This window comes from Manacus vitellinus, unplaced genomic scaffold, assembly GCF_001715985.3.
Source record: "Manacus vitellinus isolate BGI_N305 unplaced genomic scaffold, ASM171598v3 scaffold_21_pilon, whole genome shotgun sequence".
Lineage (NCBI taxonomy): Eukaryota > Metazoa > Chordata > Aves > Passeriformes > Pipridae > Manacus > Manacus vitellinus.
Window position 1 is genome coordinate 582,597 of NW_021939546.1, and position 25,538 is coordinate 608,134.

Genomic DNA, 25,538 nt, shown 5'->3' on the forward strand with positions numbered 1-25,538 from the left:
TTCAGGAACTTGTCTGGCCTTTGGCACATCTTTATGTGTACTCTGCTGCCTGATAACCCCAGAAGTTCTCACGTTTGAACTCTGCGCATTAATTAAACATTCATTAGCTGTACTAATCACTCCTGTCACCTGGTCCCCAGTCTTTAGGTCAGGGATTTCTCCCTTGCATTTATAAAACAGCATGTTGATTTGTGAACAGTTGTCAGCAAATGCCAGGTGTTTTAAAATTCCATCAGGTTTTAATTATTTTGTCTGTATTTACACTGTCAATTTTAAAAAAGTGTAATCAGGTAGAATTTTAGGAGGCTAATTATTTTGTCTTTTTAATTACTGTATTTTTTTAAGTACTCAGACATTTGAGACTATCATTGGGGATATTTAACTTCCTTAGGTTCTCTTTGTCAGTCTGATACATGACAGCTGTGGGTGACATCTTTCTCCATTTCTTAAAATGCTGCAGTGTGAACTGTTCTGTCTGCAGCATTACTTGAGATCTCAAGAGAAAACACTAACATTGAACAATTCTTTTCAAATGTAGTACAAATTGATGTTCCATTGAACCTCTGGGTGAATTCTTTGTCAAGAGATTGGAAGAACTGACTTACAAACAAACAATTAATAGTGTGATCCTTTGATTAGAAGAACTTGAATTTGGGTTTTGTGTGCTTTCTTTGCAGACTCTTGGAAACCGATAGCAAATCCTTACGATCAGTAAATGGGTCAAGAAGAAACAGCGGATCGTCTCTTGTATCTAGTTCATCAGCTTCCAGCAATCTCAGCCACCTTGAAGAAGACTCATGGATCCTGTGGGGGAGGATTGTGAATGAATGGGAAGATGTACGGAAAAAGAAAGAAAAGCAAGTTAAGGTAGTAGCTGGACACTGGGTTTTTTGGATATATTTGTATTGTGATATAAGTGAGACTGTGTTCTTCCTGTTGGGCTTACTTTTTTAAAATAAATATGTAATAGAAGCTTACAGTTGAATCTGTTCCATCCCTAGGCCTTAGTCCTTCCTATGTAAGTGTTGCCCAGCAAATGTCTCCTGCTGAAAACTAGATCCATTTACCGTATTTTGAATACTAAAGCTTTCAGTCTACCTCTAATGAGAGATTTCCATGAGTACAGGGATAATTAGCTTCATGTTTCCAAAAATGGAATTACTGAAAATCAACTTAAGGGCATCTGATAGCTGGATGCTGTGATTATTTTCCCCACTGAGCAGCTCTCTTTTTAAAGCATTCTTAACAGAAGAGCTGATAATTCTACTGTATGAGGCTCCCATGAGTTTGGGTTTTTTTGCATGCCAAGTATGTTGACCCCAGGGCAAACTTTGAGCAGTGTGTCCAATCTGGGTTAGTTGTGGGCATGCACAGAAGTGGAGTTCAATTACATTTTAAATCAAGCTAAAAAGCATCTAGTGCACTTGAATGTATCCATGTTTCAGTGGCAGCAAGTACAGCAGTGTGGGATTTCTTTGTTTGTAGGCAAGTCTGTTCTGCTTTGGTTCTTTATTGGGCTGTAGTCTGTAGTTTTATGTGCAGAATACAAATGTCGGGGTCTTTTGAACAGTTTGAAATGTGTGTCTATGAATAGGTTGTGGGAAGGCAGAACAGTGGGCTAAAGTAAAGTGTCTTTTATGTGAAGCAGTTGTGAAGAGAGAACATGACTTGAGAGGAAACAAGGGAAGAAAATGAACTCAAGACTTCCTGCTTGCATAGGGAAAGCAGTTTCTGGAAAGGTGTTCCAAAAGGCCATGAAAAGAAGGCCACATGAACCTGGCAAGAGAAAGGAGAAGTGAGATGGTAATAAGTAGATCTGGTTAGTTAGAATTTGTTTGAACCCTATCAACTGTCACAAGTATCACTTGTTTTTACAGCTGGCCAAGTACAATTTGGGGAGCATTTGACTAACTTTCAGGGAATATTTAATTATATTGCTAACTAGTATTATATTGAAAACTAGCCAAGTTTTCCTTTGCTGGTTAAATAATTCTCAGTATTTTTTTGTCCAAAGTCAGCCTAAACTCTGTCAGTCTGCATTTACGATGGAATATCAGAACATCCATTCCTATTTCCTGATTGTGCCGGTAGGTACATAGGTAGCAACATGGGTGTCTTTTTGTCCTGGCTGTAAAAGATGCTCTTAGGTTATTAAGAATCTGGTAAGTTTTTTAAGTTTTAAGCACAGGCATCTATACCTTCTTCCATAGGTGATGTGTTCCACCCTTATGTCTCTCAATCCACTTCAGAACTCAGTTCCCATTTATGAGGGATTCTGAAGGATCACTTAAGTCCTGCTATTCGATTCACATAATACTGTGTAGAGTAGCATCATTTTAGTGCTGCCTAGTAGGGGTGTTTTCTGCTGTTCCTTTTAGGAAAGCTGGAGGGGTTAACCCTATTATTCTGTCAAGCAGGTACATGGCAACTCAAAGCACTAGCAATTAGTTTCTTGCTTTATTAGTAGCCTTTGAGGCTTTAGATGACTGATGTACGGTCTGACAGTGTGTTGTTGACAAAGGATAGCTAGAGACAGGTGTGCAAAGCTGATTTGTTAGGTTTCTTCGCTTGGAACTGGGAATCTTTAAGGGAATAACACAGCATGTCTTAGTGGTGTTACTATGATGGTTCTGAGGAAGGAGGGATGGAGAGCTTAGGGATATTAGAAAATTGATTACTCTGACTTCAGAATAAATAATAGTGGAAGGAATTATCCTTTAGGAGACAAAATGTTTGATAACAGTTCTTAAGGTACAAAAAATGATTAAAGGAAACATCTTGAAGAGACAGTCTTCTGGGTCAGACTGATTCTAGTTGCAGGAAGGACCACTAAGACAGTCTGTAAAATTCCTGAATAATACTTCTTTCTCAGTTTTCAGATTAAGCAGCAAGACTACTTGTCCTTGTGATTTCTTAAAACACAAGTATCAGGTTTTCAGTTCTACTGATCTGGGCATGTTTAAATCATATAATATCTAGCTGATTTTTTTTTTTTGAAGATAAAGTAAATTAATTAATTTAATAGATGTAAACTTAATGTTTTCTTGGTCCGGTTTCTGAAACTGCATTTAGATACTTTCTTAGGAGGCAACTTGGAAATACTGGCACACCAGAGAAATTAGACACAACTTGTCAAGTTTGTTAAATGACCTCTGATATTTTTATTGTACATATTTTTTTGTTGCAGTTGGCTGTGCTACAGCTAGTTTCAGTTTTTGTCATTTACCTATCTTGGAAATAATTTTTAGTTGGTGATTTCTTAAATCTCACTTAGTACAAATTTTACCAAAGGGTGTTATGTTTAGTCATCTTTTGTGAAATTTAGAAATAATTGTATTAAATTCTGGTTAATGAAAGTTCTTGTATAAAATTATTTGAATATTCAGTTTTTCAAGTAGCTTACCATGGATAGGGTACTACTTTCATTAGCTAATTTAGCCACTGAAAATCATTCAGAGACTGCTTACTTTTGTTAACTTAATAATCTATCACACTAAAATTAAAGTTTACATGTTATAAACTGTATGATTAGTTTTTGCTATGATGTAAATTTTTTCTGAAGTTATGAAGAAGTTAATTTGAAGTGTTTTGTTCTTTAGGCTTAAGTTTACATTTTTAGGAGATATAAATTAATTTGTCTTTTTGTGCTTTAGGAGCTGGTTCGAAAAGGGATACCTCATCACTTCAGAGCAATTGTTTGGCAACTTTTATGCAGTGCTCAAAGCATGCCAATTAAGGATCAGTATTCAGAGCTTTTGAAAATGACGTCTCCTTGTGAAAAATTAATAAGAAGGGACATTGCTAGGACATACCCTGAACATGATTTTTTCAAAGAAAAAGATAGCCTTGGGCAGGAGGTCTTGTTCAATGTAATGAAGGTGAGTCAGTATTTCAGCCCTTGAAAATATATTAGCAACAAGATGCACAAATGTTTGGATTGCCTTGTGTAGAGTGAACTTGCACCGGTTTCATGGGTTTGGTTTTTTTCAACTTACTCTTTTTTAAACCATTGACATTGGAATGGTTTAACAAATCACATTCCAGTTTCAAAGAGAGCTTCCAATGGTATTCCTATAAGCTTTTTAAATCTCTTACAAAGTAAAACCATTAAGTAGGCATTAAAACAAAGTCACATGCGAACTGCTGATAGTATAGTGGAATGAAGTGTGCCATGAAATAAAGTAAACAACATTCACCAAGACAAGAACATCAACAATCAGAACTAGTATTCAGTGTTCAAGTATTTCTGAACCTGCAAGTGGTAGCAGCAAATGGCAGGTACAAGCTAATGGTCAGTTGTTCCAGTGCCCAAAAACAAAATAAGAAATGCCAACATAAAATTGTTTGCATTATTTTGTCTTCACTGTACTAGAGCTTAAATTTTGAAAGACAGACCTTTCTGTACACCATAGTTTCAACAGAAAAGTTAGCAGGTTTCCAGGTCTTAGTAACTTCCATAACTCTAAAATGAAGATGCTACATGCATGAAAATCAACACATTTCATCCTCCCATAGATAAAACTGCAGCACATATTTTTTTCTGAAAAAAACCCAACTTGTTTCTTTGTCTGATCTGTCTCTTATAGAAGTAGTAACCTTGTGTGGTTTGTATGCCAGCTGGCTCTGATATCTTGGCAAATTCCTGTAGTTGAAAACTGCTTGTATTTTTGGTAGGTTTGCCTTACTCTCAGCTTTGTAGGTGATCAGAGAGCAGACTTCATACCCTTTGTAGCAGCACCTAGAACATCTGACTAAAACTTCTAAATAGAATGTCTGCCCTTGCTGGATTTTGGAATGGAAGAGTGAGTTATTAGCAAGATAGCAGGATGAACTATGATTACTTTTTATTGGTGATGAGGTTTTAATTGTTGAGAGTCTTAACTTTATTTCCCAGGCTTATTCTTTGGTGGATCGTGAGGTTGGATACTGTCAAGGAAGCGCTTTTATAGTTGGATTACTGCTTATGCAGGTAAGCATAATATTAAATATGTGAACCTTCAAAATCCCTGCTGGAATGCATAATATATTGTGGTGACTTGTTGGGAATTTTTACAATAGTGTTCTTCATCATTTTGATAAAATGGAGTTGTCAAGGGCAGCTGTTTACTCTGCAAATGAAATGAGATTTACTTTCTGTTGCTCTATTTACCAAGATACTGTATTGGAGTGAGAGAATACATTTATTTCTCAGAGCTAAGGTAGGACTGCAGGCTTGCAAGTTATTTTGATGAGTGTTGTTTTCAACTATTAATGAACTTCTCATTTCAGTTCTATTACATTGAATCTCCTCAGAGTTGAAATGAAACTTCACACTTGATTTGATTGTTTTAAAGCTGTGTTTGTCTTATCGATTTTTGTTTTATGACAAAGTAGAATATACAATAAAAAACTACTTGTAGACCTCCATTTCAGTTTAGAAATAATTTGATAGAATTTAGTATATGCAGAAGTTCACAAAACAAAAACCTTGAAACAAACTAACAAACCAACAACAAAAAAACCTTCATTGTGTACACACACCCAACCCCAACCCCCAGTGCCCTCCCAGGCACTTACTTTGATATATCATTCCATTTGTCCAGAGTTTTTACTGTGCTTTTTTATTTTTAATATAGATGCCAGAAGAAGAGGCGTTCTGTGTGTTTGTTAAATTAATGCAAGATTACAGACTACGAGAACTCTTTAAACCAAGCATGGCTGAACTGGGCCTTTGTATGTACCAGTTTGAATGCATGATACAGGTACATACAAAATCTATCAAACTTTCTCTTCAGTAACTATTAATAAGGAACTTGGGAATTACAGTTCAAGAGCAGGCATATCTGTTGGCTAATGGGCTGCACTCTTGACAGTAGCTGGTTTCAGAACTTCAGAAGGAAATGCATATGGCTCTGTGGGATACTTTTTTTTAACCTTTGGCAGACTGACTGGCTTTAAACACTGAAGCATGAGGATTTGTATCACTGCAGGTTTAGGCATATGAAAGTCTAATTTTGTTTGAATTGAAGACTCTGGAAGTCAAAGTCTTCATAGTCAATTTTTAGCTATTTTACAAGATGGAAACTGGAAGATATCCTCATGTGGAATTGAAATTGTTTTCAGATTATAACACTGTCTTCCTGGTCAGGTTGATGGAGAAAAATAGGTTTGTGTTTTGTGATCCAGTTTATAACATGATGATCGGGGTGGGATATCCTTAGATATTTCCAGCTCTTTTTGTTCCATTTTAGATGTTACTTAGGGATTTATAAGCTTGTGACTTCCTATTAGGATCAGGAAGTGTTTTTGTAATCTGTGCTTTGCAGGGTGGAAGTGCTGTAGAACATTCTATATTGGGACTTCTGTTGCATGGTTCTTGATAATGATGACTCATAGCATTCCTAGTCCTGTGTTGCTAAGATGTTGTCTGTACTAAATATCAGTTATTTTCTTCTTTTATTCAAAATTTGTCAAAACCATGTCTGCACTAAGACTGCAAGCAGAAGCTTAACATACTTGGTTTTTTTATTCCTCTTCTTTTCCAGGAGCATCTTCCAGAGCTTTATGTGCACTTTCAGTCTCAGAGTTTTCACACTTCTATGTATGCATCATCGTGGTTTCTAACTATATTCCTTACAACTTTTCCACTACCAATTGCAACGAGAATATTTGATATCTTTATGTCTGAGGTAACTACTAAATGCTCATAAGTTATATTTTAAGAGTAGGTGTTAAAAGCAGTCATTTGCTTTTTAGTTCTTACACCGATCAGATTATTTTAAGGGGAAGGTGTCTATGTGTCAAGTAGTTTGTCAAGGAAGAGGAACTAAGTCTCTGAATGTGGATCCTGTGTGTAACTTTGTGCTCTAACCTATTGAGGGGTTACCAAATCTGTTCTTTCTGGATGCAGTGCAGTAGCACTGCATGCAGCATGAACATAATTTTCTCAGTAGTACAGTAAGTTTGCAGGGGAAACTAATACTGCTTTCAGGCCTAAGTCAAGTTCCATGGGCATGTGCAAGCCATGAAGAGGGAGTGTTAGTAACTTTTATTGTCTGGATGATGAATAGTAGCCAAAGAAATTTATGGAATTTTTCAGTGTCACTATCACAAAGACACATTGTCTTGTGTTTAGGATTAGAGCTTTGCATCATTGTAACTAGTAACAAATCATAGCTTGTGGTCCATTTATGCTCTGCAGTGATCTTTTAGAAAATAGTAAGTCAAAGGTGGATCCTTTTAGCTTACCCTCAAGAATGTCTGAGATAGGGTATATATGGAGACATTCCCTTATATCTGTTTCAATAGGTTAACTGTATTGTACCATATCTGAAATTAAAATGGCTTTTTGGAGAAGTACTTGGGTGTTTTTCTACTAGGTATATTTAAAATGTTTGATGGAGCTGACCTAGAGAACTCTTGTCACTTGAGTTTTTACTTCAGCAGTAGCCTCTCTGAGGGAGGTGTCTGACATCAGGACAAACAGCCAGACTGCTTGTCCCTAGAACAAACTAAGAAACCCAGAACCCATTGCTGAGAGACTTTTTTTGTAGCCCTTTTGCTTGTCTGAGAAACTGGGTGAGATTTCCATCGTTAATAAAGAGGCACTGCACTATTGATGATGCCATGAATAATTGTTGGATATTTTTTAACTTCTGTTTTCAGGGTTTAGAAATAGTGTTTCGAGTAGGTTTAGCACTACTTCAGATGAACCAGGCAGAGTTACTGCAACTTGACATGGAAGGAATGTTACAGGTAAGTTATGATTATAATAATTTTGAGAGATGTCTGATATGTGTAGTGTGTGTGTGTATTTCCTCACAGCTATTAATTATGTGTAATCTTGTGCTCTGATTGCTTTTAGCACTTTCAAAAGGTCATTCCACATCAGTTTGACAGTGGTCCAGACAAATTAATCCAAGCATCTTACCAAGTCAAATACAATGCAAAAAAGATGAAAAAGTAGGTATAGCATTTTGAGAAAATAGATTATACTGTTGCTAAGAGCTACTGTTTGTTTATCTTTAAAACTAGTTATTCAGTGTTTATTTTTTAATTTTCCGTCTTTAATTTTTTTTTTGTTTTTATGCTATATAAACAATTAAAGCTGAGTTCTGCCTGTAAGAAAATTATTTTAAAGCAGTATTTGCTATTTTTCTTTGTAAAAATAACCAAAAAAGCTTTCGAAGAAAGAATGGGGAATTACAACACTTCTGTAAAGAGGAGCTGAATAGGAAAGCTGGGTGGGGGGTGCTTTTGGAGGGGAGGGGAGATTGTTTGGTTTTTTTCAGGGTGAGGCAGGGAAAGGAGTGCTGGTTCAGAGTCTGTTCATACCTACCCAAATCTGTGTTTAAATTTAATGGCTAGTCTAAGCATTTACAGGAGTGCATTTCAGAGGAAATATCAATAATCTGTATCTCTGTTCTACTAATATTTGTTAGTTAGTGCACCAACAAGTAAATTATCCACAAGTTTTCTAATCCTAATTTACTATTTCTAATTTTTAGGTTAGAAAAGGAATACACTACAATAAAGACAAAAGAAATGGAGGAACAAGTTGAAATTAAAGTAAGAAAGCCTCAACAAATTTATTTATGAATCAGTTTAATTCCTAGGGGGGAGGGTTACATGTTTGATCTGTACATGTAGCAGGACATGTAATTAAAGTCCCCAAATTCTTTTCTTTCAGCATTTGTATTTGGGATATCTATTCATAAAGGATACCTACAGTGAAATTATTGAGATTTCTGGTGGACATTAAAAAAAAAAATCTTTAGAGACCTGCTGTACTTATTTTTTATTATTTCCTGCTGACTAAAGCTTGCTTACAGATGGCCTCACTTATCAGGGGTTCTAAATATGCTGGTTTAGTTGTAGGTGTCCCACACAGGAGCTTTGTATGACACATGTTAAGACAGAGTTTGTCAGAATGCATTTGAGTGGTTTGTCATTGATTTTGAGATCTTGATTTTTCCTGTGCATTGGACCCAAAATGGAGACTCTTCTGTCTGGAGTCACCTTTTCTTTTGGAGCTTTTGCAGTTAATACTAAGACTGTGGGGGGAAAAGCCAACCTGCCAGTGCAGTTTATTTTTCCCTTTTACTAACTGACCTACTTCCTGTATCTACTTAATCAATGCATCTTTTTCCTTTTGAGACATAAATAGGCTTTTGATGCCTTTTTTTCCTTTTTCTCATTTTTTTTTCACAGCATGTTCTTTGATCTGGATTTTCTTTCTTGTGTTTTTAGACAATTCTGTGAGAAAAGGCAGTGGGAGAAACGATGGGCAAGTGCATTAAATAAAGCTTATAGAGGGAGTGAGGTACAGCCTTCCTTCCTGTCCACTGCTAGTCATTTTACTTTTCAGTGTCAGTTCTTAAGGCATCAGTTCTCATCTTTAGAGCTAGTTCATCATATAAAAGGAATTAAGAAGGTCACTAATTATTTTCATACTTATATTGATTTTCATAGATGTGATGAAGTAAAAATGTTAACTTGCTTGGCTTTTATCAGACTTTCAGTTCATAACTTGAGAAATGCATTTTTGAACTGTTTCCCTTCCAGAGGTTACGAACTGAAAATAGACTCCTAAAGCAGCGCATTGAAACACTAGAAAAAGTGAGTATGTTGGGGATTAGATTTAATCTGTGTTAATTTATGCTTAAATTTATGGAAATTTTATTATATGAAATGAGAATCTCAGAATTATAGTTTATTGTTTTCCTTCTAATCTATGGTGTTTACTAACAGTGCTTAGCCAAATAGCATGGCAATAATCAGGCAATTAGGGGCAGTAAATGTGTAAGGTTGTTATGTCTGACTCATAGTGATTAAAAAATCAAACGTTTTCACATACCCACCTTCGATTGTACTGTTTTCTTTCTGAATTAGAAGCATCTGTTCAAAGTGGAGAAGACTGCATATAGTGGAGTGCTTGGGTGGAAAAGAGGTTTTTGTGAGAGAATCCTCAGTTCTGAAAATCTGAAGCTGTTGGGTGTTTTTATGTAGGAGCAAAATGACAGACCTACCAATGACTGGAGAGATGAGATGAAGGCAGATCACTTCATCACTAGTGAATACAGCAGTAGAGGGTGTTGTTGCAGCATTCACAGGAACACTGCCATTAATCTGCTCTGTGTAATTTTGAACTTCTGTGGCAATTCTGGATACATGGTGGAGAGAATATCTAAAGACTTATTTCTCATGGGTTTAGTCTGGAGTAGAGTTTTGTTAGGCTTCTTTGTAACTGGGTAAAACTTCAGAAGTAAGCATGTTAACTGCTGTGGATACACTGCCAACGTGCAGGCATTGTTCTCCAGTGGCCTCTCCTATGTCCTGGTATCATGCTTCCCGTGGCAGATTGCATCCGAGCTGCTCTGCTCTAGAATGAGAACGTTCTTGTCCATCTTCACCACAAATAGTGGAATTGAGCACTCCTGTGAGTTGCAAACAGTTGTGTTTCACAGGGAAGAAAATGGTAAAGTTTCAGTTTAGAGTGGCATAGTTGGAAGATGTCACACTTCAGATGTTAAATCTGTTATGATTTCTTGAAGAACAGTCCATCTATGTCACATTCTAATTAATTGGTTTCTGAATTTAGTTTGGAAAATATGCATAAGGACACATAAAAGTTGTGAACAAAAATACAATTTCATGAATATTTTTGTTTCTAATATTGAAGCATTGATAAAATGAATGGAAAAGAGCAAGCTGTCTTTAAGAAGCTTGAAACTGTAGTGAATAATTTCAATTTCCTTGGCAAATATAAAATAGTAAGTATCTCTGTTTTATACTTAACTTGTAGGGGTTGGAATTTTTTTTTTTTTATTATGAAGTCCGTGATGAACTCCCAGATGCTAGTGCTTTTGCACATTCTGTATTTAGAATTTCAGAGTTCACTTTCAGAGTATCCCAGTCTGACTGGAATTAAAACATTGCAAAATGGGAAAATATTATCTATTAGTAAGAATTTCTGATGATCATTATCATCACAGCATTTGAGAAACAGATAATGAAGTATGAACAAACACATTCAGTTCTACTGTTGGAAATTTATTTTAAAAATACTTTTTCCCTCATCCAAACTCATATGATTTAGTTGTGATTTTCTTAGTGTACCTTAACTTCTCAGTATTAGCTCTTATCAACTAGTTCGAACTTCAGTTTTAATAACAGTTCCAAGGACAAAGAAAGTCTGTGGATAGATGTGTTTGTAGAATGTGCAAAACATTGAGTGCTTTCAGGAGTGATGAAGTAGGAGTTAATTAAATGCAACTGCAGGGGGGTAGTGCTTTTCAGTGTGCAAAAAATGAAATTTTCTTTCTTGCAAAAGTTTGTCAAGGAAAGAGAATCTATAAACAACTCGATGAGTTACTGGAAGAGTTCAGTAAAACAAAATATGAGCTGTCATAGTTGACATTTCCTACTTGTCTGTCAGTTTGCACCATTTAACGTTCCTGCTTCATCTTACTGGAAGCTGTAGCTCTGCATGAGCACCTTGGTGCTTAGTGGAGTTTCCTTTGTGCTCAAATTATGCCTTTGTTTCATGTTGTGGGTGGACTGTAGTCTTGCATCTATCTACTAGATCATATCAGATCACATCAGTAACTCTTGTTAATTAGGGAAGCAAGCCGTTCAGAGAAAAATACCTACTCTCCTGTAGGTGAATTTTAAGTGTTACAGAAATTTGGCTTTGAAACCTTCTGTACCAAAGATGGATTGCATTAAATCTGTTGCAGAAAAGGCTGCTTCCTGGGACTTTCAGGCTGAGTTGCCTTAATTTATATGAAGAGTTGTTAATTTTGCTAAAAGGTTTGCACAGAAAATGGGTAGAATTTGGGCATTTTCTTTCTATTAGCTCTTGGTCTTTTTTGTCACTATTATCAGCCCCTCGTTTTTTGATTTTCCTTTTCCTTATTCCTATCTGAATTTTTCCTTTGTAGGAAAGTGCTTCCTTGGCAGATAGATTGATACAGGTATAGTCTTTTAGTCTTTTACTGTATGACTCTCTTCCTACTCTTAAACTCCAACTGTTTTAATGCATGCATTTTTGCATGCTATATCCTATCCCTGCTTTGCTGATTTGGAATAAATACAGAGCTAACATCTTGCTAGAAACTTGTTTAATTTTGTTTACTAAAAATATATAAACCCAATACCTGCACGTTATAGTAATTTTCCTAACCTAATGTGATTTTTCTGGTACAAATTCCTATGACAAATGGATTCTATGGCACTGTATTAACACTGAAATTGAATATTGTGAACTTCAATCTGTGCATGTACTACTGAGTAATAATGCATGAAAGGAATTTTATTGAATGCAAGTACCAAACCGTGCTTGCTAAACGGATGCTGAACTTTGTACTAAAGTACTAAAGCAGCTGTTCAGTACTACCTTGTCCTAAAATTTCTACCAATTGTATCTGTGCTGTTCGCAAAACCAATCTGATGAAATAAGCAGCTAAACATCACAAAGGCAGTCTTTCTTGGATTTGTCATTAAGTGCTTAAAAAAATAAATTATGTCCTAAGGGACAAGTGACAAGGGCCCAGGAGGCTGAGGAAAACTACCTCATAAAACGGGAGCTGGCCACCATCAAACAGCAGAGTGATGAGGCCATTACTAAACTGGAGCAAGCTGAGAATACCATCAGGGAGCTCCAACAACAGCAGCAATGGGTAAGGAGCCTGGCAGCACATCATCTCATCTTTTTCACTCACTTGTGTTTATTTTTCCTCATCATGACATGGTCTCTGTGCTGTCCTTGTAAATCCTTGTTCATTGTGATTTGCATTCTTAAAATTATACAAATTAGACTAAACGAAATTTTGGTCTGTTCTTACTGATAGGTGAGATCCATAACCCTGGATAGATGTAAGTTTATCAGTTTATAAAAAAACCCCAACATACCCACAGTGAAACACACCAATCAAAAAACTCAACAACAAAAACCACCCAACCCAACCCCCCCACATACCACCAAAGAAATACTAACAAAACCACACACATACAGCCTTTGGTAGCTCTTCATGCTAAGAATCTACCCATTGCAAGTTGTGTCACTCTGAATACTCAAATCTGGGAGTTGGTTTACAATGCCTTTACATAGTGTATCTTCTGAGTCAGTTTATTTAATGTTAGCGTTTCTTCTGTGTATCTATATTTGGGGTTTTCCTAGTATGCTAAAATTTACTGCTTACTGAAGTGGAAGGATGTTGTCCCTGAGTTTGGAACTACAGGACTTGATTAAAAAATGTGGGTTTATGTGGATGTGAAGCAGGAAAATAATTTATATATAGTATAGTACTGTGTTTGTGTTACTCTGTGTTTTAGGTAGTAAAATGTGCACAACTTCAGACTATTGCTGTGAGACTGAAGTTACTTCCTCTAAGCCACTTAAAGTGCCCAGTGTCTTCTCCTGGGGTGTGGGGGAAGCCATTTCAGCATCTTCACTTGCTGAATAAACTCTGCACTACTAGTGCTGATGTGAATATCCTCATACTGTTTTAAGTGGTATCTAAGTACTTGTCTGGAGTCTTGGGCATTTCAGGTGTATGAAATACCACTTTTTAAAACTACAACATACTGCAGCTGCTTACCAGGCCCCGTTAAGTCAGTAGGGCAGTTGGTTTTATACATCTTCCACCAAAGCTCTAGAAATACTTGTATCTCATCTTGGAAGGTAAAGATGAGATTTACTGTTAGACTGAAAGGAAATCATAACTTAGACTAGTTCTAGAATGTTGTGTTTATTATGTCTGTTTAATGCGTTTCAGCGTAAAAAAGGTATGCTAGAATAATTGCAAGGAGTGACTGATGAGCTACTACTGATGAGCTGTCATGTGAAATGCTGCTATTTATATAACATGAGCAATTTCTTTAGGAGGAAAACAGCACCATGAAGAAATATCAGTTAGGAAGATGGAGATGGTCTTGTGGTGCTTTCCAACATTTTAGATATATTGTAATCTTTCAAGTGAAATGCAGTGGGAAAGATAGACTTCTAGTTATCCAGCTAGTTATTGTCTGATTACAATAGTACACATGCCCTTAGAATGTGTTTTTTGCAGGCAACCACATTAATGATCTGTATGTAGTTAAAACTTATTAGAAGAGACTAAGGTACTCTATTTATTTATTAGTTAATTGACAGGTAGTAAGTCTTTAAAAGCTAATGCCTTTAATTATGCTGGGAACTTACTGAAGAACAATGATGGGGAGGCCTGAGAGGTTGGCTGGGCATGGGAACTGATCCTGAGCAGAACTGTAAACAGCTGTGGATTGCAAAATTGGCTGGATTGGAGCTGTAAGGGCAGAAGACTGGACAGGTACTGAGAGAATGGAGAGTAAGTAAAATACAAGAATGAGCAGTTAAATTAAGAGCCACACTTCCTACTTTGCATGCTTGCAGCGTTGTTTTCCTCCACTTAAACGTGAACATGACTATAGGAGATAGTCTGACTATGTATGTGGAACTGAGACTGTAAATACATGTGGTTATGGACAGATTTGTGCCTGGTAGCTGGCTAATTCTGAAGTGTAAGGAGTAGTGCTGTGGTTTTGAGAACCATCGGAATTAGACAATGTGGGGAAAGTGCAAAAATGGCTTCAGTTAGGAGATCGCTATGGGCTACTGCATCGGTAACATTAGTACTTGAACAGGCTTTTAACTGTGTTTCCAAGCGTGGAAATGGGAACGACACAAATGTAAGCAGTTGCGTTTGTTTAGGGCTCCACCTGGTGGGAACGCATGGGTTTATTTGGAATTTTGGCATTTTACTTTACACTGGTAAATTTTTTACCACGTGCTAGTGCCAGTAGCTTTGTTCTTGGCAATATCCTTTTCAGTATTGTCTTGCGAATATCTGCTTTAATGTTTTTCTCCCCAATTATATCAGCTTTCTTTATGATTAGCAAAAATGATAGCACTGTAAACTTGTAAGTGGCTGGATAGTTTATCTGTGCTTATTTAAAGATACAGCATCTATCCTATGGATTTTATAATCTACTTATTTTCCAGTCTTGAATATTCTGTTTCAGCATGACAGAAATTGTAATGTTTGGGTATGAATTTCTGAATAGGAATGTATGAAAAGAACTGCCTAAGGATACTTTCAACTAACATCGTGGGATTAAAAAAACTCAACAAAACGCGTTTTTGTTGGTAGCAGAAATATCACCTAACCGTAGTATTTCTAAGAAGGTTAACATGTCCTTTGTAAAAAGGTTATGTGTTTGTATTTATATATTATTGAGGTTTATGCAATCTGCTCAAGGAGATTCGATAGCACAGGTTGGATCATTCAAGGGTAAGTATTGAAGGTGCTTACTGGATGTTTGTGTCTATGAAGAAATTCTCCACTGCAGCACTTCTGAATACAGAGATGGGTAGAAGAGGAGTATTTTGACTGATGTCCATCACCAGAAGCCCAAATTACACACAAGTTTATTTCTTCCTGTGCTGAAGTATTTATAGGGAGTTTTTAGATGAACCAGAATGACTTCATAATGAAGTGTGAAGTCTACTCAGAGGTTATCATTGTACTATTGGATGGTACTAATCTGTCTTTGGCTTGTCTAACCTTTAAATACAGAAACTTGCCAAAGGCAAGTTGTGGTGGATAACCAAACAGTTAAGAGGAAGGTGGCTTCTTCCTCATACTGGTGGTAAATCAAGAACTGCATAGAGGAAGTTGTGCCTGACTTTAACAGAATACAGTTTTCTTTTGAGGCATGCTAAGTATATATAATGGTATTTGAGGAGTTAGGGGCAGGGGTAATCAGCCTGTTGTAACTTAGTCCTGATAATTATGTGCTGAAGGTTTTATTCTCTGTTCTTTTCCCCTTTTTGTTTCTAAATGAAAAAGGTAGCTTCTGCTGGATGTAAACACCTCCAGAATGCAAATCTTGTCTTTCCCAGTGATACCTTAATTGTCAATGATTACCCAGTTCATCAGTCTGAATGCTTTAAAACTGAATCTGAGAAATGAGAGGCAGAACAAGCTGAAATTGGTTCACATCTTATTTTTAGTCTCTTCAACTGTATTATGTGAAGATAGAATTTTAATTGACTAAGCATTCAGATGAAAGCATATGCACTTTGTAAGGTAATTTATAGCCATGTATTTGGTTATTGTTACAGCAACTTCATAGTTGTTTTTCAGGAACTCAAGCTACAATGGCTGATAATTATTAAAACATAGTAGTTGATTTAGGGAATATATGCTTGTAAATGAGTGTTGCAACCTTATGGAAGGCTTCACTATACTTTGCAGTATACTCTTTTAATACTGTGTTCTGATTTGCGACCAAAATGCAGAAAATAAAAATACTGTATTCAGTGTTAGTGCTTAAATGTATAAGCAAAGTTAGCTGAGCAAAGTTAACTGCTGAACAATCTGTTAATTGCTCTTCAGTATAATGTGCTGGAGAAACATTCTGTAATTACATCTATCATCAGCCAAAATAATATTAGGAATGGTTGTGTTTAAGAAAAATTGGGGGAAAATAAATCCAGTTGTGTGAAATTAGGCAAGGACTTGTTTCTTTCAGAATTAAATGGCTTAGAGCTGCAATTTTAGTGCTTTATGTTACATTTGTCTTTTCAACATAGTCAGCAAAGTGCTACTGTGATTAAAATGTTTGGCAGAATCTGGAACAAAAAAGGTAGAGTCCATCTAAGTTGTCGTGTGTATCATGTGATGAACTTGTACAAGCAGCCAGGGAATATGAAAGAGCTGTTGCCTCTTTTCTGTGTCTGCATGTTGTTACCTATGGTACTTGTGTTCCTACATCATGTGAAGCAATCGTAGAAATGAATCAGCATTGCCCACCCATCCTTTTCTTGCACTCAAATCAGGTCTGCCTCCACTGCTTGCTGAGGCAAAGACACTGTGTGGGTTGAAAATAATACGAATTAAATTAGTAATGTGTAAGGGCAAATTAATACTAATGTACAAGGATCATAATATATATGTGTTCCCTGTGTGTTCAGCTGCACAGTTAAGCAGGCAGAGCACTTAAGTGGATGGTCTTGATGACACTAAAAACTGCCTGAGCTCTGCTTGCTTTTCAGTGCTTTGTATACATCCCTCCATCACAGCTTCCTGAAGGCACATTTATACAAGAAATATAATACATTGTAACACTAAGGTTAGCGTAGATTCTGAATTTGGATTGTACTGTAAGTCATGACAAAAGGCTTCCTTGGCATGCAGAAGTATAAAAATAAATGAAAAAATAATTTCCCTGACCATGTAGTTACATGTAAATCCTTGGTTTGTCCTGTTCGCCTTTGGTTTGTGTATTGAAGGTCAGGGAATGCCACACCATAACAGAAGCATGTGGAACTGAAGGCTCTTCATTTTGTCTCTGTTTTTAGATGTAGAAAACTAAATTTTTTGATGCAAACATAAAGAAAACAGTTGTATCTTCAGTATAATGAATAATCTGTGGATTTTACTGTTGAATTTTTAATTAACTAAAACTTAATCTATTAATCCAAGTATAGTATTTATATTTCACAGTGTAGTTAATGACACCAAAAATGTATTGAATTATTTTCCTCTAAACTTAATTTTCAGGGTAACAATGTAAGCACAGTAACTAGACAACTATGCTTTGAGGATGTCAACACCCCCTTTTTTCCTAAATCAGAAATTAAAATACTGATTTCAGTTTTCAAATACAGAATGCCTATCAGGCAAGTCTGACAATCTGTCAAACTGCTAAGTCATGTTAAAGTGACCCAAGAAGAAATAAAATATGTTTTTTAAACTATTGACTAGGGGGAAAAAAGTTAAGTGAGGCTTTTGAATATAAATGCTTCGTTTGGATGTGTCTGAATCTCAGAAGGAATATGTATATGGTGAGCAAATGATAGCCAAGGGTTGGAGTGAAGAAATGGGCAAACCAAAGTCATTGTACATTGAAGCCATACATGACTTCATTTTAAATCCAGAATTACAGAAGGATTCTGTCGAATCACAGTTTGAGTAGAAACTGAGAGATACTTGTATTAACCTTGTAATTAGCTAGTGTTCCTGTAACATCTTTTTCTGCATATCACAGATCCTTTGAGAATCTTTCAGTTTGGTTACCAATGAGACAAAAGTGTGAGTTGTTGCTCGTCAGTATTAACAGGCTGGGTGGGGGTGCAGTTGTTTGAGGCAGAGCATTAGGGATATTTTTGGTGGCAGTCTGGATGGACATATTAATAGACTTGCATAAGGTAAGCACTTAAGGTAGTCTTCCTGATCTTACACAGCTGAATGTACTTTTCACACCAGGTCTGGTATATAAAACCCCTTTCAAACCATCTGTGCTTCATACTAAACATATTTCTGCAAACTTTGTAGCATAAATGCAGTTCACGATACAGTGAAGACTTTGTGCTACAGCTGGAAAAAGAGCTGGTCCAAGCCAGGCTGAGTGAAGCAGAATCGCAATGTGCCCTGAAGGAGATGCAAGATAAAGTTCTAGAGATGGAAAAGGTAAATTAAACCAGGACCCTCTGTACAGAACAGCACTATGAACAGAATACAGGTCCCTGTAATTCTTTGCATAACTGTGCTCTAGAACTTTCTCTTCTATGCTTTCATGATTACAAGATGCTTTTCAAACCTGTAAGAACAACAGCAATAAAACTAAGATATGTTTGCACTGGCAAAGGTTCGTGAAGAACAAACCCCTTTTCTCTTGTTCCTGAAGCCTACTGTAGTGGAAAACTTGGATTCTGATGAAGTCTTTACAGGAAACATCAATTGTTTCAAAATGATATCCTGCAACAAGAGCAGGGGGCTTAGAGTGAGCACTGAGGTGATGTGAAACTAAAAAGTTTGGGAAAGGAGGAGGAAAAGGTACAATACAACCATTCCCAGGTCTTCAGCATCTTCTACTTTGTCCCATTATGGGCAGGGAAAGAATCTCTCCACCACTGATTATCAAAATCTCTGCTGCTTTTTGAGTGCTGTGGTAGCTTGTAACTTCCTGATGCCAGAGCTCAAGCTGTACTCAAACCAACTGTCAAACATTTACCTTTCTTTGAAGTAAAACTTAACTGCAAGATAAAATAGCAAAATGAAAAAAGGGAAAAAAACCCCACAATAAATTGACCTGATATAAAGCATGCTTTTCAGATCTTATTGTATTGGCCTTGGAAATAGTTTCCTTAGGAAATTTTAAAGAGCTGTATACCCAGGTTTTGGCCAGAACTTAGTTACTGATAAAATTAACCCACTGGAGTCAAGATTTACTTTTTAAATTATCTGAGGGGCTTGATGAGAGCCTAGCAGGTTAGTATTGTAGTTTTTACTGTCCTGACCATTGGTAAGAATTCAGGATATAAGGTATTTTTCAAAATGAAACTACTTAACTCAGAGACAGCATGCACTGAAAACTTACCTGTGAAAAAAACCCTGGAGTAATAGGGTCAATTCCAGTGTACCAGACAAACTCAGATGTACAGTAGTACTTCAGTCTCTTATAATGAACTTAGGCACATGAGAAAGTGGCTGAAGCTAATTCCCTCAAATTCCTGCAGTACAGCTCTTTATTGCTGCTATTGATGTATCATGTAATCTGGGGAACTTCTGCTGAATAAACCAAGACTTGCATGGCTATACTGACAGTGATGTGAACATTCAGAAACACACCCTCTCATTTCCTATATTTGCCAGTACTCAGATCCCATGATTTTGAAACATGGAATGCTAATAAATGGCTGTTGTGCTGTGTTCTGTTAATGTTAATCATGTGCTTTACTCTCAACTCTCAAGAAAACCTGGAAACTGTCACAGTATTACATGTCTTCAAAAACACTGGATTTTGCTGATGAGAAATACAGTAGAAAGTGATGAAGCACAGTCAAGGATATTGTAATTGGACAGACTGTCCTTTTTCTTCCTCTCTGTTTTTTTCCCATATTTCCATTATTAGGATTTCATCTCTGTGTTGCTTTCCCCAGTGTTTTCCTGTGTTCTGTTTGGCTTTCTCTATCCTTTTTTCCTCATGTGTCTTTCATTTCTAAGACCTGTTCTTGACTTGTTTATATATATATATTAATGCATGCTTCCTTTGAAAAGGAGAACAGATATGTTGACAAAGGCTGGTGACCTACTTCCTAAAAAATAAATTTCCATTTATTATTTTCTCTGTAAACCCAAGTAAAAGTTATAGCTTTAAAGTGTAGTTTTAGTTCCTTGTTTGCTTTACTTTTTATCGACTAGCTCAAAATCTTTCAGATTTCTCTCCATATTTTTGATGGGTTCAAATATTTTAAATATAATGTTTCGTTAGGGAGATACCATCTAGGGAAATCACAAAGTCAGAATACCTTATACTAGTACCTTTTCATTTTTTTCTGTAGTTGGCAGTTAGAAGTTATTTATACATACTATATCCAGAAACTTAGATTTTTTAAAGGAATTTTATTTTGCAAAGGATGTGTACTTAAAGCTTGATTAGTAATAAGAGTTATATTTGGAGTGGGTTTCACTAAGCACAATTTTATTCAAATACATATTTAAGAGGATGGTCCTTGTTGCAGAGGAACAGCTCCCTCCCTGATGAGGAAAATGTTGCCAGACTACAAGAAGAATTAATTGCAGTAAAATTAAGAGAAGCAGAAGCTTCGATGGGTCTCAAAGAACTAAGGCAGCAAGTCAAAGATTTGGAGGAACACTGGCAGGTATGGGTAGCAATACACTTTTATTAATTTTTATTTTCAATGAATGGTGATAAACCAAGACTATGACATTTTGAATTATAGATCAAGTAGAAACTAATGATTGTGGACCAAACTGCTGAGATGAGAAAATCTTTAAATGCAGCTACCACAAGAAACTTAACTTAGAAAGTATGTTAGAATTTGGTCCCTAGAAGGCAGAGGTCCTGTGCTTCCAGCTAACCATTCTGGTAGGAGGGAAGTACCTGAGCAGTACTCTGACTTTGCTAAGTGGTAAGGTCTAGAAATAGGCAAAAGTCTCAGGATATACTTGCAATTCACTGACTTACCGTAGCTGGGAATGACTGTCTTCAGCTTTTTAACTGTTCTTAAAAACAGTAAGTTTCCATGGGTTTCTAGCTTTTAGGACCTACAGGAGAACTATAGCTATTTGTCCTCGTATAACTCTGAGACCTTAAATGAAATAAGGGAACACCAGGAAAGATCTGGCATTATCACCAAAAACATGCTGTTTTTCTAGCGTCATCTAGCTCGTACCACTGGAAGATGGAAAGATCCTCCCAAAAAAAATGCAGTGAATGAGCTACAGGATGAGCTGATGACAGTCCGCTTGAGAGAAGCAGAAACTCAAGCTGAACTGAAAGAGACTAAACAAAGAATGATGGAGATGGAAACACAGGTATGTTTTGAATGCTAGTACGTGTGAATTGAGCTGGATGCTGCTGTTGGACTAGGATGGAAGAATCTAGTGCATACAATCCAGCTTACTTTAATGTCTCTTCTTTAGTCTTCTACGACTATGCTTTCCAAATTTCTCATTTGGATTAGTTGGTAAACTGTGTGTGAATGTAAATTTATTAAATTATATCTGATTTAACAACAAAAGAATGCTTAAGGTGTTTTAAATTTCACAAATCACAAATAGTAATTCTAATTGTTTAAATGGCAGTGTTTTGCTTTCTTCTGGTGAAACTGGTGATACTGGATTTTCTGCTGAGGTCATGAATCTGGTTACTAAGCTGTGGACTCGGCAGAGCAGTTTGTGTGTTGGTCAGGTGTTTTTAGCAGAAGCTTTGCCTTTTGTGTGCCAGAATAGAAATGCATGGATGACCCTTGCTGAGGTTTGTTCAGAAAAGACAATCATAGCTTGACTGCCAAAATTCTTTTCGTATAACTAGGGAATAAGTTGTTAAGCAAAGAAATCTGAAATAAAAGTGCATTAAAGTGGTGAGTTCATATTATATTAGTGAACTTTCTCTCAAGTCAGTAGGCACAACATGCAGTTGATGAGAAGGATTTGTAAGAGACTTTTGAGAAATCCTCCCATGGAATATCTGCTAAATGTAACTGTTTTTTGAAAGACTTGTGCATCCAAAAGGCTAAACAAACAGTAACTTTACTTGACAAGGTTCAACAATTCCAGAAATAATGAGAGCATGTAAGGGTGTGCTATTGAAGAGAGATTAGCTAACTGCAAGGCACATGGTGCTTTATTTCTGACAGAGGTACTGCTTTTTCTATACCAACTGAATAAAGGTTTCCTTTTGCAGTAACTTTTAAAATTTTCATTGAGGTGTCAATACTGTTGCACTACAGTTAAAGTGCTTTTATTTTGTTGCCTTTGCCTCATGTGTGTATTTTGGTCAGTAGGGGGCATAGGGATCCTGCTGTCTGGCTAATATGTCACAAGACCTTTTAGGTACTTCTCACTTCAGTGTTATGCATTGAGTCTGTATGTGTTTATGCTGATTAACTCTCAGCTGAGAGAAATGCACTGGTTCTCGTGTTATGTACTGGCCTGCACAGCTTCACGTACAAATAGTGTGACTGGTAATACTGCACTTATCTCAATTAAGGTGCCACGTTGCTTTTAGGAATTCTCTGAACAGAGAAATGTACACGTAATATTTCTGACATACCTGATGTTTCTTGGATGCATGCTGCAGTTGGGATACAAGTTCACAAAATCTTTGCCTTACCTAAGCAAGAAATTGGGAAAAACAGATGTACAGGAGCTTTGCGATAGCATTCTTGTAATGAGTCATCTGTTATTAAGGAACAATTTGAATATCTTGATCATAAACAAAACGTCATTCAAACTCTTCTGATTGCACTTAGAAAACTCTGAATGCTTTTTCATCAAAAGTTTTTTATGGTAAATAATCTTTAAGTCTGTTTTGTCAGACTTCAGAGAGTTAAATTAATATCAAAAATCTTTCCTTAACGTGCATTTTCATTCCCTTTTTTTGTCATAAATTTCAGAATCAGATCAATAGTAATCATTTACGAAGGGCAGAGCAAGAGGTTACCAACCTACAGGAGAAGGTGCAGTATCTTTCTGCACAGAACAAAGGACTTCTGGCTCAGTTGAATGAAGCAAAACGTAGACAAGCAGAGATTGAATGCAAGGTAAACAACATCCTGAATAGACTACTTGGGTGCTAATATACATGTGCATTTTAGTCTTGTCTGCTGTTGTTGGACAGAATTGTGTCTTAACTGAGAAGCATAAATCATAAAACCAAAATTCTTTTTACTGATTTTGGCAACATCATCTTGAATTTACCATCTCACAAAAATCACTTGAGGTTTTGACAGAGCTGCTTCTTTGTGGTCCCACAAAGATAAACTTTAAAGTGTGGTTCTACTCAGAAAAGTGTCTGTGTGTAATATAAAAAGACACTCTGAGACAACAGACACTTTTAGGTTTTCATTTTCTTGCTGTCTTGCCAATTCCATTGGTTTCTAGTTGAACCTGAATCAAAAGTGCAATGAAGAGGTAACTTCTACTGACTACTCAAACTCCATCACAAACTTTTGGGTAAAAAACCACTGAATCTTAATTAGAAGAAATTGCTTCTACTGACTGTCTTGTTTGCCATAATCATTGGGTTCCTAAGTGCTGGTTTTTTAATGCTGAGATTATTCTTACTGATTTATTATTTTTTTTTAATATTCTCAATCTTGGTGATATGTCTTTTTCATATAACCTGTAACTTTTTTGTTTGATACTGAAGGTGCTCATTAAACATTAAGAGATTGAGGATTAGAGTGTGTAGTCAATATTCTGGTTTTATGTTGACTATAAGAGAATAATATGTTTTTAACCTGACTAATGTGTTTGTATACATAACTATTCTCACTAGGATAATTTGCTTGTAAAGCTCTGTTCTAACATGGGCTAGAGAAAAGTGTGACAGTAATAGACAGAGCACCAGTCATATTCTTTAGAGATTCTCTGAAAATAGCAGTGGTCAATACCCAGTGAAGCAGTAGTACTGACATACACTGACATTAGATCCTGAAACTTCGTTTGTAGTTGATAGAAAAAAGATTACAATTTACACTGTAAGATGTTTTATGAGATGATGTTTCTGATATAAAATGAAATATTGCCAATTTGATGCATATCCATTACCTGGATTTCTACTGTTTAACTGTGAGCTAGACAGTGACTTCTTGGGAAGAGACTTAGTAGAATACCATGTAGACTCCTGTACTGCTTAAATGCACAAGTGTTTTTGCTAAGTGTTTTTCAGATAATGTCATGGAGCAATACAGACAAATATTAAGTTTTTGTAGCACTAAATATATTTAAAAGTTCCACCTCCCATCTCTTTAAATCTAGCAAGTTTGTTATTCTCGATTCCATTAGTAACTGATGTTCAATTATTTTTTTTTCTTCCTGTTGTTTCAAGTCATCTGAAATCACACTCTAGTTCTATTTTTGTCAGTACATCTTGGCTAGGTAGCAATATTTCTACTTCAAGAGGTGTCTCAGAAAAATATATATTTGGATTTTCAACTCCGCCCCCCTTGTTCTATGCGTAAAGGATTGGTTATTTCAGTAGCTTGTATTTTTATTTTAAAAAATAACTTGAAATGCATAAGCAGAAGTTAAAATTTTTGTAGCAAGTTGCATCTCATACCACCTGTAGGACAACTCTTTTCTGTCACTGGTGTGTACTGTTACATTTTTCCCTTTTGATCTGAGTACTGCTTCTACAGCAAGGACTCAATTTCAGATTGTTTCTTGAAACTCATCACTGATCTTTCTAATCAGTTTTGCTAAAGAATTTACAACATAAGATTTGTGCCCCCACCCCAGTCTTGTCCTTCCTACCACCATATCAAGTTCTGTGGTAATTGAGAACATGCTCTGTTTCAGAGATAAAGCATAAGTGCCATCTAGAGTAACACTATTGACTCATCTCAGATACCAGAGTCTGTCCTTCAGCTTTCAGTTAAATACATGCAATCCTGTGGACTTGTCGGTTTGGCTTCATTTGAGTAATCATGCAACAGAATTTAGCAAGAATGGCTGAACTTTGGCTAGCACATGATGGATTTCTCTGAAATGGACTCCACTGATTACAAATACTGTTAATTGGATCCTATAGATGATATACCTCTGTTACAGTAATCTTTAAAAAAAACCCAAACAAATAGCATGTTTTCAAGTGGCTACTGAAATAAGCTTTGATATGTTCAATTTGGTCTCAACTATACTGTCTAACAAAGGAGGCTTGAGTACTGTTAGTTTGAAGCATACATTAAAATAACTGAAATACTGGAACTGATTTACAGTAACTACAGTTTAGTTACACCAGTCTGCCATAAAAGCAGGTGTACCTGAGCCTAGTCTGTCTCTTCCCCAGTTATTTGCTCTCCAGCTGACAGTACTGCTCACTCACTATCTAGCACTGCTTTCTCTCTGTGGTTGTACTAGACTGCTGAAAATATAATATTAGTTGTTTTGTGCTCTGAAGTCTTGAGGACTTGCCTCATAAAACAGGAATAAGGGTGTTTCATGTTTCCTTCTCTCTTGTCCAAACTGCCTATCATTTATAGACAGACTTACAGGTTAAACTTA

At 36.3% G+C, this 25,538-nt stretch overlaps 1 protein-coding gene across 7 annotated transcripts in view; it reads left to right on the top strand.

Annotated features, from left to right (window-relative positions):
- Nucleotides 1–25,538, top strand: part of EVI5 (ecotropic viral integration site 5) — a 75,616-nt gene that overhangs the window by 19,166 nt on the left and 30,912 nt on the right. For 4 of the 7 annotated variants that reach the window (XM_018072066.2, XM_018072069.3, XM_018072065.3 and 1 more), the window contains 15 exons: nucleotides 678–867; nucleotides 3,654–3,878; nucleotides 4,895–4,969; nucleotides 5,616–5,741; nucleotides 6,525–6,668; nucleotides 7,645–7,734; nucleotides 7,844–7,941; nucleotides 8,487–8,547; nucleotides 9,544–9,597; nucleotides 11,922–11,954; nucleotides 12,513–12,659; nucleotides 18,339–18,473; nucleotides 20,528–20,668; nucleotides 21,186–21,344; nucleotides 22,928–23,074. In XM_018072066.2, coding sequence (XP_017927555.1) covers nucleotides 678–867; nucleotides 3,654–3,878; nucleotides 4,895–4,969; nucleotides 5,616–5,741; nucleotides 6,525–6,668; nucleotides 7,645–7,734; nucleotides 7,844–7,941; nucleotides 8,487–8,547; nucleotides 9,544–9,597; nucleotides 11,922–11,954; nucleotides 12,513–12,659; nucleotides 18,339–18,473; nucleotides 20,528–20,668; nucleotides 21,186–21,344; nucleotides 22,928–23,074 — 1,825 coding nt within the window. Of the gene's footprint in view, nucleotides 1–677; nucleotides 868–2,014; nucleotides 2,088–3,653; nucleotides 3,879–4,894; nucleotides 4,970–5,615; nucleotides 5,742–6,524; nucleotides 6,669–7,644; nucleotides 7,735–7,843; nucleotides 7,942–8,486; nucleotides 8,548–9,543; nucleotides 9,598–11,921; nucleotides 11,955–12,512; nucleotides 12,660–18,338; nucleotides 18,474–20,527; nucleotides 20,669–21,185; nucleotides 21,345–22,927; nucleotides 23,075–25,538 lie in introns of those variants that run through there. The other 3 variants (XM_018072070.1, XM_018072067.3, XM_008921896.4) reach the window with 3 other exon arrangements.